General features: G+C 42.6%; 1 protein-coding gene across 1 annotated transcript; it reads right to left on the reverse strand.

The window, feature by feature from the left end:
- Window positions 1-427: 427 nt before the first annotated feature.
- Window positions 428-8,094, reverse strand: LOC145396019 (sulfotransferase 1C4-like). The gene is made up of 6 exons (XM_080269482.1): window positions 7,991-8,094; window positions 7,047-7,190; window positions 4,332-4,473; window positions 2,586-2,712; window positions 1,988-2,266; window positions 428-519 (listed from the first exon to the last, which is right to left on the reverse strand). Exons 1-6 carry the CDS (start codon window positions 8,092-8,094, stop codon window positions 428-430), a joined length of 888 nt encoding a protein of 295 aa, XP_080125608.1.
- Window positions 8,095-11,943: the final 3,849 nt, after the last annotated feature.

Raw genomic sequence — 11,943 nt, forward strand, 5'->3', positions numbered from 1 at the left:
ATCCCCCCTCCTGACATCTACCCAACTTGAATTCAGTTGACTGAGTTCACCTAGCTACATTTAGAGCAGGACATCACCCAGCCCTCCTCATTATCTATGGGCAGAGAAACACACCAGGCATCTCAGCATTTGAACATTAGCCAACAGAGGAGAGTGGGAAGTAGAACAGGTGTAATGTTAAGTGAACTTTTATCCTTGGGTGTACCTAGGTGGCACCTCCCCGACTGCCTTACTCCCCGTCTCCACCCAGGCCTGGAGAAGAATAAAGGATCCTAGTCAATTTTTGTATTAAACAAATCTTTATTGCAGTAGTTCAGTAATATCACAGATCATTTTCTCTGGTATAAATTTTTCATCATAATACTAACTCAAGATTGGCCATAAAGTTTCAGGAGTGGAAATAAAAGCATAAGTAATAATCTCATACTCAAATCATGCTCAAGAAAATTTGTGAGTATGGTACCTGGAACTTGGCCTTCATTTGGGGAGTGAAGCGATTGACCCAGTCCCCAGTGGCACCTGTAGGGAGAGAAGAACACAGGATGAACACTGAGAACACTGCCACTGTGAACATAAAATAGTGTAAATTCACCTGATGGAACTGGGCTACTCGTACAACTTGAAAACTAAATCGCAGTTGCGTGAATTTAGATGAAATTTAGTAATGAGGTGGACATGAGCCTCCTTCATTAATAGTTAAATTGACCTTCCAATCTGACTTCACTTGGCCATCAACTGAGCTGCAAAGGGTTATGGATCTTTGTCATGTAAAACATGCTATTACACCTTTATCTGTGGGCTCACCTTAATATCACCCAGCTTATATCTACCTATTTCTTGTAAAGGATGGTCCATATATTACACCATGGCCCGTATTCTTGCCAGTTAAGGAAGGTCCCTAACACCATTTCATAAGTGGTTTGTTTATTACTCCATACTGTACTCTTCATTGTTACATAAATACTTCTAACATCACCATACTCTGAAAAATAACGTACAAAAGGATATCAACCAGCCATATCCCAAAATAAATCACTAAGGAAGAGATGTTACGGAGCTTCCTTACCCAGTGAGAATATGGGTCCATATATTGCAGGGACGGCTCACTCAGCGTAAACAGTATCTACTTCCCATAAATCTTTTCTGTTTGCCCACCTATAGCTAGACACCTTTATCCTATAAGGGGTGCTGACAAACAAATAGCTTCCATGTCACCCTGTCCCCCGCCATTTTGCAGCCCTCCCTCCCCCATCTCACATCTCCCTGTCTCACATACCTCTTCACTCCATCCCTCCATCTCATCCTCGGTCTCCCACTCCTGCTTCCTCTTTTCTACATCTTTACTGCTTCTCATAAATCTTTTCATCTTTAATAGTCTCCACTTTTTTGCTTTCACTGACTGCATGGTTGATTAGTAATTTCATGATGAAATCAAAATCTCTGCTTTCCCCACACCAGCAGACTGAGCCAGGACCACACGATACAAGGGTGCAATATACCATCCATCTTGTGTATCGTTGTATGCCCAGCTTAGCATACTGTAACCTGGTCATTCAAACCTGACATGCTTAACCTACTTTGTCTGACTGGCTTGCATCCATTAATAAGGTGAGTGAAGATGATGTTGATGTAACGACAATGATGATGAACACTACGACGAAGACAGTGATGATGATGATGATGATATTGATGATGAAACGACAAAGATGATGAACACCAAGACGAAGATAGGGATGATGATGATGATGATGATGGTGAAAACGAATGACGACAATGACGACAGACGTTGATGATGATGGAAATGAAGGCAATAATAATGATAATGATGCCAAAGGTGACCATGACAATGGACGATGATGATGATGATTATGGTGGTAATGAAGGAAACAACAATTATAATGATGACAATGATTTGATGACTGACAATAATAAATAAAAGAAGGATGCTTAAGATTATAATATCAACGACGACGCTAATTAAACTCACCCTTCCTCACATACTCAGCCTCTCCTGGCATCAGTCTAGGCGATTCCGGGACGAGACTGTAGTTGGTGGCAGGTCTGGCCTTCATGTTGGCAAAGCTGCAATGCTGGGCCACCTGCAGCAGCTCGTCTTCCGTCAGGCCTGTGGCGAGGAAGTGGTCCAGGCGCTGAAGTTCCCTCAGCGGATCCTTGTTCATGTCTTCGTAGTATAGCCAGAGGAGGTTTGGGTGGGTGCGTTTTGCCCATGCCTCGCTTAAGTGACTCCAGTATGGCCCTAACATAACTGTGAAGATGAAGAAGAAGGAGAAGAAAAGAGAGAGAGAGAGAGAGAGAGAGAGAGAGAGAGAGAGAGAGAGAGAGAGAGAGAGAGAGAGAGAGAGAGAGAAGAAGAAGAAGAAGAGAAGGGAAAAAAGGTGAAGGTGTGGGAGAAGAGAGGCAGGGGAAGGAGGAGAGGAAGAAGAGGGATTAATGTACTTTATACCTATCAACTGGATTAAAATCAACATCAATCAGTTTATTAATTTCTGCAAAATCCCATTCTTCATTCTCTCTCTCTCTCTCTCTCTCTCTCTCTCTCTCTCTCTCTCTCTCTTTCTTCTTACCTAAATTTCGGCACCACAAATCCAGAAATTCTTCCAGGTCGCCCTTGAAATTCAGTGACTTGAAGAGTCTTTGAAGGTGGTAGTTAGACACACACACGTCACCCGGATGTCTAGCCACATATATCACCTACGAATGAAAATGTAAACCATCATCATCATCATCTTCATCTTCATTTTCATCTGCACCATTCTTATATCAAAAGATGATTTAAACGGCTTAAGTTCGTATTTGTGGACTACGGTAGAAACCAAAACAGATCAAAACAAGAAGCGGTGCCAAGGAACAACAAACCCGTCCCTGTGAGTCATTTTAGTGCTGACGTATAAACACAACTGGATATCTAGTCATAGATGTCACATACCAAATTTGAAGTAAACCAGGTGAAAATTACGATTTCAGGGCCATTTGAAATTATAGGCCTGATCCACCTGACACTGAACCCCCTACCGCTAACTGGGGGGTGACCCCCATGATGCAATGAGGCATGTTATAGGATGCAGATTTGAAAGACGCCCCTATAGATTTTAGTTTCATGTCGATACGACGAATTTGAAAGGAGTTATGGCGAAAAAAACGATTTCCCCCCCTCTTTTCTTTTTTTTCTACATTTCAGAGGCCCAGAGCCTAAGTTTTGGCCCAAAATTTAATTAGGAGATCAGAAGGTCATAGCCCTTCATCCCTTTAATTTTAGTTAAAATCGCACCAGTAGTTTTCGCAAATAGTTAACATAATCAAACCGAGTTAAAGCAGTACCCTTCCCCAACACCCTCCGAGCCTCGGGCTGGTAACTAACAGTTTCAGAGAGAGAGAGAGAGAGAGAGAGAGAGAGAGAGAGAGAGAGAGAGAGACCATTTAGATTAAATCTAATTGGCTAACCTTACTGTGTAGCTGCAACAAGGAAGCTTCACTATACTGTAACTCTGAGCGATTCGTTCATTCATTCAAAGATTCCCTGCACCTATAGTGCAGGCCGGGCCATACATTAGCCCTGTCAGTGGGGTATGCGCTAGTTAAAAAACAGTAAGTGGGGAGGACAAGACCTGGGGATTGCCCAGCACACACGTCCTGTCTCCTGACTGGCTTTGTGGTGTGTGTCCGAATGGTATAGAAGTATGTCTAATATAAACAAGATCTGAAGACCCAAAGCTATCTTCTTGTGTAACATCAACAAGGGACCTGAAGACAAAGGTGTCGAAAAACTCAGATGTAAATTTTACGTTTGTCTCAATAACTGGCTAACTGCATGCTAAACTGTAACTATATTCCATTCAGATCATAAGGGGGACCAGAGCTGTATATCCAGAAATGTATATCTTTAAAACTTCTGTGGTTTTATCTAGAACGTGTTGCAAAGAAAAAACTGAGCAGGTTTGAATTCTCTACTAGGCTAAATGGCAAAATATTATGCTAAAGTTATACAGAAAGCCTTTTTTTTTTTTTTAATAGAATTTTCACCAAATATCCGTATCTCAATTAATTTCTGAGATATTTCGATTTAAAATAAGGAATTATTTAATATAAATGAGTATATCAACTTCAAAAATAGGTCAAGGTTATATATATTTGGCAAAGGTACTTGGGTAACCCTAGGCTACCTTCATGTGTAATGTCATCAAGATCGAAAAAAAAAAGTGCAAAGAAAAATAATACTGACGGAAACATGAAGCGTCGCCATTTATATGGCGAAGCTTAATAAAGTTTATGCCGCCAGAGAGAGAGAGAGAGAGAGAGAGAACTTCACCCACCTTACAGCTCTCAAGAATGGATGGCGGGAGAAGTGAGAAGGGCAGATGGGTTTTGATTAATCTAGGAGATGGAACGGACTCAGCACGGGCCAAATATACCCCAGTGGTGCGCGGGTTCACTTCTGGATGTTGCTTTAAAAAACTGTCAACCAGAAAACTGGGCAGGGGAACATCTGGATGGTGAATTGAGTCATATCTGAAACAAAGGGTGTTGTCAGTCTCTGTCTGTCTGTCTGTCTGTCTCTCTCTGCTGTTTGTTCCACTCTCATTATCTATTCATATATCTATCTATTCATATATCTATCTATCTACCTGACTCTCTGTCTAATAATTTACCTGTCTATCTGTCTGTCTGTCTGTCCCTCTCCATTTATCTAATCATCTATCTGTCTATCTGTCCGTCTACCTATTTGTCTATCTACCTGTCTGTCTGCTTGTCCCTCTCTCTTTAACTAGTCATCTTCCTACCTGCCAATAAGTCTCTATCCATCAATCTTTCTTCTATCTATCGATCTATATGTCTCTATCTATCCCCTGTTAATCTATCAATCTGTCTGCCTGTCCATCTATCGCCTGTAAGAGTCCTGAACAGGGGTAGCACTTGGCAAAATAATTATAGGTCTCTCTCTCTCTCTCTCTCTCTCTCTCTCTCTCTCTCTCCATCCTTTACACACCACTTCTTCATGACTAGCGCCATATTCTGGTGCTAATAATAGATCAGTTGCAGACAATGACAATGCTGTGGCTGTACATCCTTTACACAGCACTTCTTCGTGACAAGCACCATATCGTAATGTTAATCTATTATACCCCAGCAGTCAAGATGGGGATATAGCAAATTTAGGCGAAACTACATAGTTAGATCATACTAACTATACTCTTTTTACTCTAACTTGGCATAAAATTGCCCCTTCTAACTAAAATGTAGAGTTGTAACAGGAGATGAACACCAGAATATGGTGCTAGTCACGAAGAAGTGCCGTGGAAAGGATGCCTCACCGTGGCAGTATATTATTCTACCAGTGAATTATGGGATATAAACTGAAAAAGGATCAAAATATCCGCCTACACTCCCTTCATTTTAACTTGGCACAAATTTCCGTCCATACGCAGCTTACTTCTTGAAGTTCAGGGGCAGAAAAGGGCAATTCTACGTCTCTACTACTTTTACACGGCACTTCTTCGTGATCAGCATCCTAGTCTAGTATTAACCCACTGTTACAACTCAGCATTCACGCTGGAAAGACGGCAATTTTAGGCCAGGTTGTGGAAAAGGATGTAGAGCCATAGTATTGTCTTATTTTCTAGTGAAAGAGTTAATGAAGGCTGTATCTGATCACTCCAGTTCCTAACGTCCATGCCAAACCGTGTAGTAGTAGTAGTAGTAGTAGTAATGATGGCGGTGGTAGTTGTAGTAGCAGTAGTAATGTTAGTAGTAATAGTAGTAGTAGTAGTAGTAGAAGTAGTAGTATTAGTGGTGGTAGTGGTATTTAGCAGCGGTGGTAGTAGTAGTCGTCCTCTTTCCGTTCACCATTCTTCTTTCGGGGATAGGGAGGGATCTGAGGGACATTTGTATAACCAGGCAGAGGAGTGGCCTGTCCATTTCATTGCTACCGCGAGAAGGCGTCCCTCACTATACATACTCAGTGGAGGACACAGGAGACTAAGCAAAATTCTTCCTTTACTATGATGTTGACGTCTTGGTTGATAGGCAAAACAAATCGCTAAGGGAGAGGCGTTACGTAGTCCTGATCAATAAGAATATGGCTTGAATCAATGAAAAATCAAAATAAGTAAGACTACAGACATACAAGAAGCGGTGCCAAGGTACAGTAAACCCGTCCCGGGCAGTCATTTTACTGCTGACGTGTAAAAACAACAAGATATCTAGTTAAAGGTGTCTCACATAAAATTTAGAGTAAATCTGGTGAAAATTTACGATTTTATGCCCATTTGAAATTTTAGGCCTGAACCACCTGACATTGACCCTCATACCGCTAAATAAGGGGTGACCCCCCTGATGTAATGAGGCATGTTATAGGATCAAGACTTGAAAGATGCGCCTATAGGGTTTGGTTTCATGTCGATATGACGAATCTGAAAAGAGTTATGAACAAAAACTATTTATTTTTGTTTTACATATTTGGGGGCCTATAGCCTGGGCCTTGGCCCAATTTGGCGCAAAATTCAATCAGGTCATGAGAAGGTCATAGCCCATCATCCCTGAAATTTTAGTGAAAATTACACCAGTAGTTCTCGTGTAAAGTTGTTAACAAACAAACAGACAAACAAACAGGCAGACAAGCCAAGTGAAAACAATACCCATCAATGTAGTTTACATTCAAATGAACCTGGATTACCACAACTACTACTACACACCACCACTGCCACTTCTACTGCTACTTCTACTTATACTACTACTACTACTACTTCTACTACTATTACACATCACCACCACTACCACAACAATTACTACTATTGCTACTAATACTAATACCAGTATTGCTGCTGCTACACAGTACCACCACAACTACTACTGCTACTGCTGCTACTACTACTACCACCACCACCACCACCACTACTACTACTACTACTACTACTACTACCACTATTGCTACTACTACTACTACCACCACCACCATCACTACTACTACCACTACTAATACTACTACTCCCACTACCAGTGAAGCAGAATCAAGTGATGTTGGTGCCTACTCAAGGAAGGGGGATCGCACTGCGAGTGGCGTGTTAATGGCTGTGGTGAAGTCAAGGTCGTGCGTCATACACCACACCATCTCCTGCGTCCACGTCGTGCCGCTGCGGGGAAACGTCATCACCACTACGTCATCTGGCCGAAACCTGGACAAGAAAAAAGAAAATCATAGGAAAAAAATCGTTTAATAAAAAAAAGATAAGAAAAAAAAAAGATAAAAAAAAAAGAATGAGGTGACTGGCGCTGAGAGTTTCCTATCGACATATTTGCAACTAAGGAAGAGAACAATGAGAAGACTGTTTTACATGTACAAATCCAAGAATTCCTTAGCCCAGCGTAACGTAATGGTAAACTGAAGTCACTTACCTCTCTCCTCACGAAATTAGGAGAGACAGAGCACAACTAGACTCCGAGCGTGTAGCACAGCCCTCTTCCAATAAAGTACCCAGCCATTATGGGGGACTTTTATGTAACGCAAAATCTTGGTGGAGTATCTTTAGACTTACATCTAATTTGAGTTTTTTTTTTTTTCTGTTTTGGACCTTCCAGAGATGGCACATAAAGAATAAAGAAAAAGAAGAAGAAGAAGGAGAGAGAGAGAGAGAGAGAGAGAGAGAGAAAAAAGCTTCAACATTTGAAGAACCACGTTAAAACTCAACTACATATTTACTGTAAAGAGTAAAGTTAGTCATCACTAGTCATATACTCTTTAGATCCCTGATTCTTTTCCATCGTCAGAAATACTGTATGTCTGATTTACTTACACATCACGGTGGTAGGTAGGTGGTGGCGACCATCATCAACCCACCTAATGTAGTGCTGTTTACATCCTCCTTCACCTTTGTCATTCATTTTGTGGCATATATTACACCACAAAGTATTGTACCTCGCATTTCACTTACACACATGGTTTCCTTCCCTCGTGACTTTTCCGGTTTTCACTTACACATGTGGTTTCCTTCCCTCGTGGCTTTTCCCCACCTTGTTCTCGGAATTAGCATGGCTACTCGTGCCGCTGCCAAAAGTATTCGATTTCTCATCCGTCCTCATCTGTACCAGTGCCACTTCCTATAATATTCAATTTCTCTTCCCTCCTCACCCATAGTGGTGCTTAAACCAATCAAATTTGCCTATTCAGGCGACCTAGGCCTACCAGTGCTCCACCTACCTAAATAAGGGGCTTAAAACCAAGTGGGCGACCTCGCTCGCCCTTCTTTTCAATCAGAACTTCACCCGGCTACTACCTGCCTTGCTCTCCGTTTCTCCTGGTAAAAGCTGGCCATGTGGTACTACTTTACATATACGATACACATAAACACAACAGCCCGGCACTCTCGTTTCTCACTTAATTCATTACTCATATTCTCAATCTGTAATTATTAATTCATGTAATTGATCTACACATGGTGTAACATAATGGCCTTGTACTATTTTGAAATCATGCAATAACTCTGTATTGTTCCAAATCAATAATGACTGCCCTGTCTATTTCTTCCCAACACATTGATGTTTATTTATCCTAACCATTTGCCTTGGTGTAGCCCCCCTAGTAAAATATATATCCCCATAACCAAGAATGACACAGTGGTGAACCTGACATTAATACCACTACATTGGTGACTTCCCGGAGTGTTTAAACAACATGGATACCTTACCACACATCCGGCTATCCCTTCCTACATTCATGTACGATATTAACACATGGTTTACACAAGTTGATGCTGCATGGCCTGAAGATACCAGTGATGATGACAAATTCAGAGCAGTTGTCTGCACTCTCCCAACTCAAGTAGCTGCCCTTGTTCAGGACATACTCTTCAAACCACGTACAGATCACAAATATAAATTCCTGAAGGAAAATCTGCTGCAGACCCTAGGCAAATGAAAGCAGGCACTTTTAACCCCTTCATGGCCGCCGGTGTCGAATGTCGTTTAGCCGATAAATGGCCGCCGGCCTCGTTTGAGCGCGGCCTATAAAAAACTGCAAAAATTTTGGGGAAGTGAGCGAATGTTCTGAACATCTTCACACTGACCTACACTACACTCCCATACACCTCATCAAGCAGTTCAGAGCCTGCTGCTGTGATGAGTGGATTTTCAATTTTATCGCTCCTGGCCATGCCTAATCAAGCACAACTACACCCATTATCTCGACCCAGGCAGAACATATCTTTGTCCTCTCTTGCAAAACACACACAACCACCTATTTAGGATTATAAAATTACACAGGCACATACAAAAAAGACATGAGTGAAAAATACAATTCTGTCTTGGAATCTTTACCTATTTGCTTAGGTTTGCTGTAATGGTTTGGATCCTTTGATGCAATGCAACTTGTAGGAAACTGTGAAAACCTTCGGGAAGTGAACAAAAATCTGGGACATGAGACTGACCTTGACTTCACCCTCTCACGTAGTCAGTTAACCTCCTGCTGTCGTGACGAGTGGATGTACGATTTTTTCTCTCGAGGCCATGCCTAAAAAAACACACCCATTATCTCGACCCAGGCAGAAAATACAATCTTTTTCCTCCCTTGCAAAACACACACAACCATCCTCTTTACGAGACAGCAATATATATTGCGATAATAACAAGGTAAAATGATTAAGATGAACGTAAAATGATAAACATGAACATGTTATTACGGAAAAAATACGTTTTCCCCCGTCTGTAAACGTATTTATTTCTGTTTTGTTTTGTATTCGTAATAATTAGACTTATTCTTAGTTCTGAACTGCATTACGATTCTATCTTTAGCGATGCTCGTGGTGTGGGAGCTCGAAATTGCGACTCAACTTTCGTATTGCTAATCCGATCTGACCCTCCACTTTATTCTCCCGAGGCAGAGTCAAGCCTTTGAGGACGTGCACTTTTCTCATTTATGACTGAAAATTCAACTCTTTCGCTCCCTTTTCCAAGCATGAGCACAACGATAACGTAAAATATAACTCGAAACTACCATAAACATATTTTACATCAAAAAGGTGAAAAAGTATTCATAACCTTTTTTTTTTTCCAGCCATTCCTAACAGATTATGTACTGAAATAATTCGATATCATCATATCTCACATATGCACAACATTTCAGCACCATTCGCATTGTTTTGGGAGGTTTAAAAAACAACAGCAACACCTGCCCAGTTGCGTTGCGGCACTTCCTTTGGCGGATATCGGTTGCCGATAATTCTGCAACTTCCTCGCTCCATTGCAAGCCACAAAATGCGTCAAGGAAGCTGGGATTGGCACTGTTAGGTGCATCTGAACTTTCTCTTCAATATGGCAAGAAAAAAAAATGAACTTTCGAAACTTCCAAAAATGGCCCCGGCGTTGGTCTGCAGTGCACGGAAAATTCCGGGCCTTCGGCCACGGAGGGGTTAATGGAGCTAGATGCCCTTCACTCTCATCGGCAGTGAACCTCGGCCCTCCTTGTCCACATTCAAGCCACTCTTATGGCAGCCAGGGCCACACTCTCAGATGACCTCCTCCGGCACTGACTCCTCCAACTCAAGTCACCAGACTTCCGACTCCATCTTGCATCTCCGGGCCCTGGGACGTCCCTTACTGAGTTCATCGAGAGGGCGGACACTCTATACGAAACTCAACAGCATTATGCCAACCACCCAGTAAGTGCACACTTCTCTCTTTCCCCTGTCATAGCCCCCAGTTCTTCCCCTAATGAAACAGTGGTGTCAGTGAACTGTGTTGTGAACAAAAACGGTTCCATGTCAGAGCTGTGTACCTCATTAGCAAAGTTAACAAATAGAATAGACAGGCTGGAAAGTAAAATAAGTGGCTTCACCACTCAGACCCCCAGTGTTGCAAGTCATCCCCCAGCCCCTCTGTGTTCCAACAGTGTTCCCCCAGTTAACTGTGTTCGTTATGCTAATCTCCAAACAGCAAGGGACAATTTCATGTTGTGAATTTATAACAAGCACTTTGGTTTGGAAGCCAGACAATGCTCACCACCCTGCATATTCACGGGAAATGCATATGGTGGGAGACAGTCCCAGTAATGTCTCACGCCACACACACCAAACGCCCCCTCAGGATCAGCACACCCGTCACGACATGGTCCACTGACTCCAGGAAACTACTATGGGTTAAAGACACCATCTCTGGCACAAAATACCTTATTGACACTGGAGCCGCATTCAGTATAGTCCCTCCTATCTCTGACCACAAAAAGGCTCAGCAACCCGCATTTGACCTGATAGCAGCAAACAGCACCCCCACAACCACATACGGCATGGAACCCCGTCACACGGCCCTCGCCTAATCAGTGTCACTTACTTGGCTGTTCCTCGTCACAGACGTTAATCAACCCATTATTGGCGTTGATTTCCTGGGGTCACATGACTTGCTTGTGGATACCAGAGGACGGAATCTATATCACAGACCCTCAAACTCGTCCATCAAAGTAACCGGGTGTGCTAGTAATCCTCCATTCATTACACACCTTCACCAGAAATCCTCATACGATTCCATACTACGCCAGTTTCCCCTCTTGACTTCTCACTCGCCCAACAACGGTCGTACAGACCATGGTGTAGAGCACTGCATCATCACTTCCGGACCCCCCTGTTTCGCCCGTCCCAGATGCCTTCCCCCAGAACGTCGTCAGGCAGTGGAAAAGGAGTTTCAGGCTATGCTCGACGAGGGCATCATTCGGCCGTCATCAAGCTGCTGTGCATCTCTTCTACACATGGTACCAAAGGCACAGCCGGGTGAGTTGAGAGCATGTGGGGACTACAGGGCACTGAAAGTGATGACAGTTCCTAATAGATACTCCATTCCCCACATTCAGGATTTCCAGCATGAACTACATGGCCATCATGTATTTTCCAAGATCGATTTAGTCAGGGCATTCCACCAAATCCCTGTGGCGGAGAAGGACATCCC

This window comes from Coenobita brevimanus, chromosome 34 (assembly GCF_032717465.1).
Source record: "Coenobita brevimanus isolate Jiangsu-jjx chromosome 34, ASM3271746v2, whole genome shotgun sequence".
In the NCBI taxonomy this organism is placed as follows: domain Eukaryota; kingdom Metazoa; phylum Arthropoda; class Malacostraca; order Decapoda; family Coenobitidae; genus Coenobita; species Coenobita brevimanus.

Coding starts and splice junctions, on each gene's coding strand:
- LOC145396019 (XM_080269482.1), bottom strand. CDS start 8,094: ATGAGGACGGATGAGAAATCGAATACTTTTGGCAGCGGCACGAGTAGC. Junction 7,191..7,990: donor GAGGGAAGGAAACCACATGT/GTAAGTGAAAAC, acceptor TTTCTTGTCCAG/GTTTCGGCCAGATGACGTAG. Junction 2,267..2,585: donor TTTGTGGTGCCGAAATTTAG/GTAAGAAGAAAG, acceptor TCATCTTCACAG/TTATGTTAGGGCCATACTGG.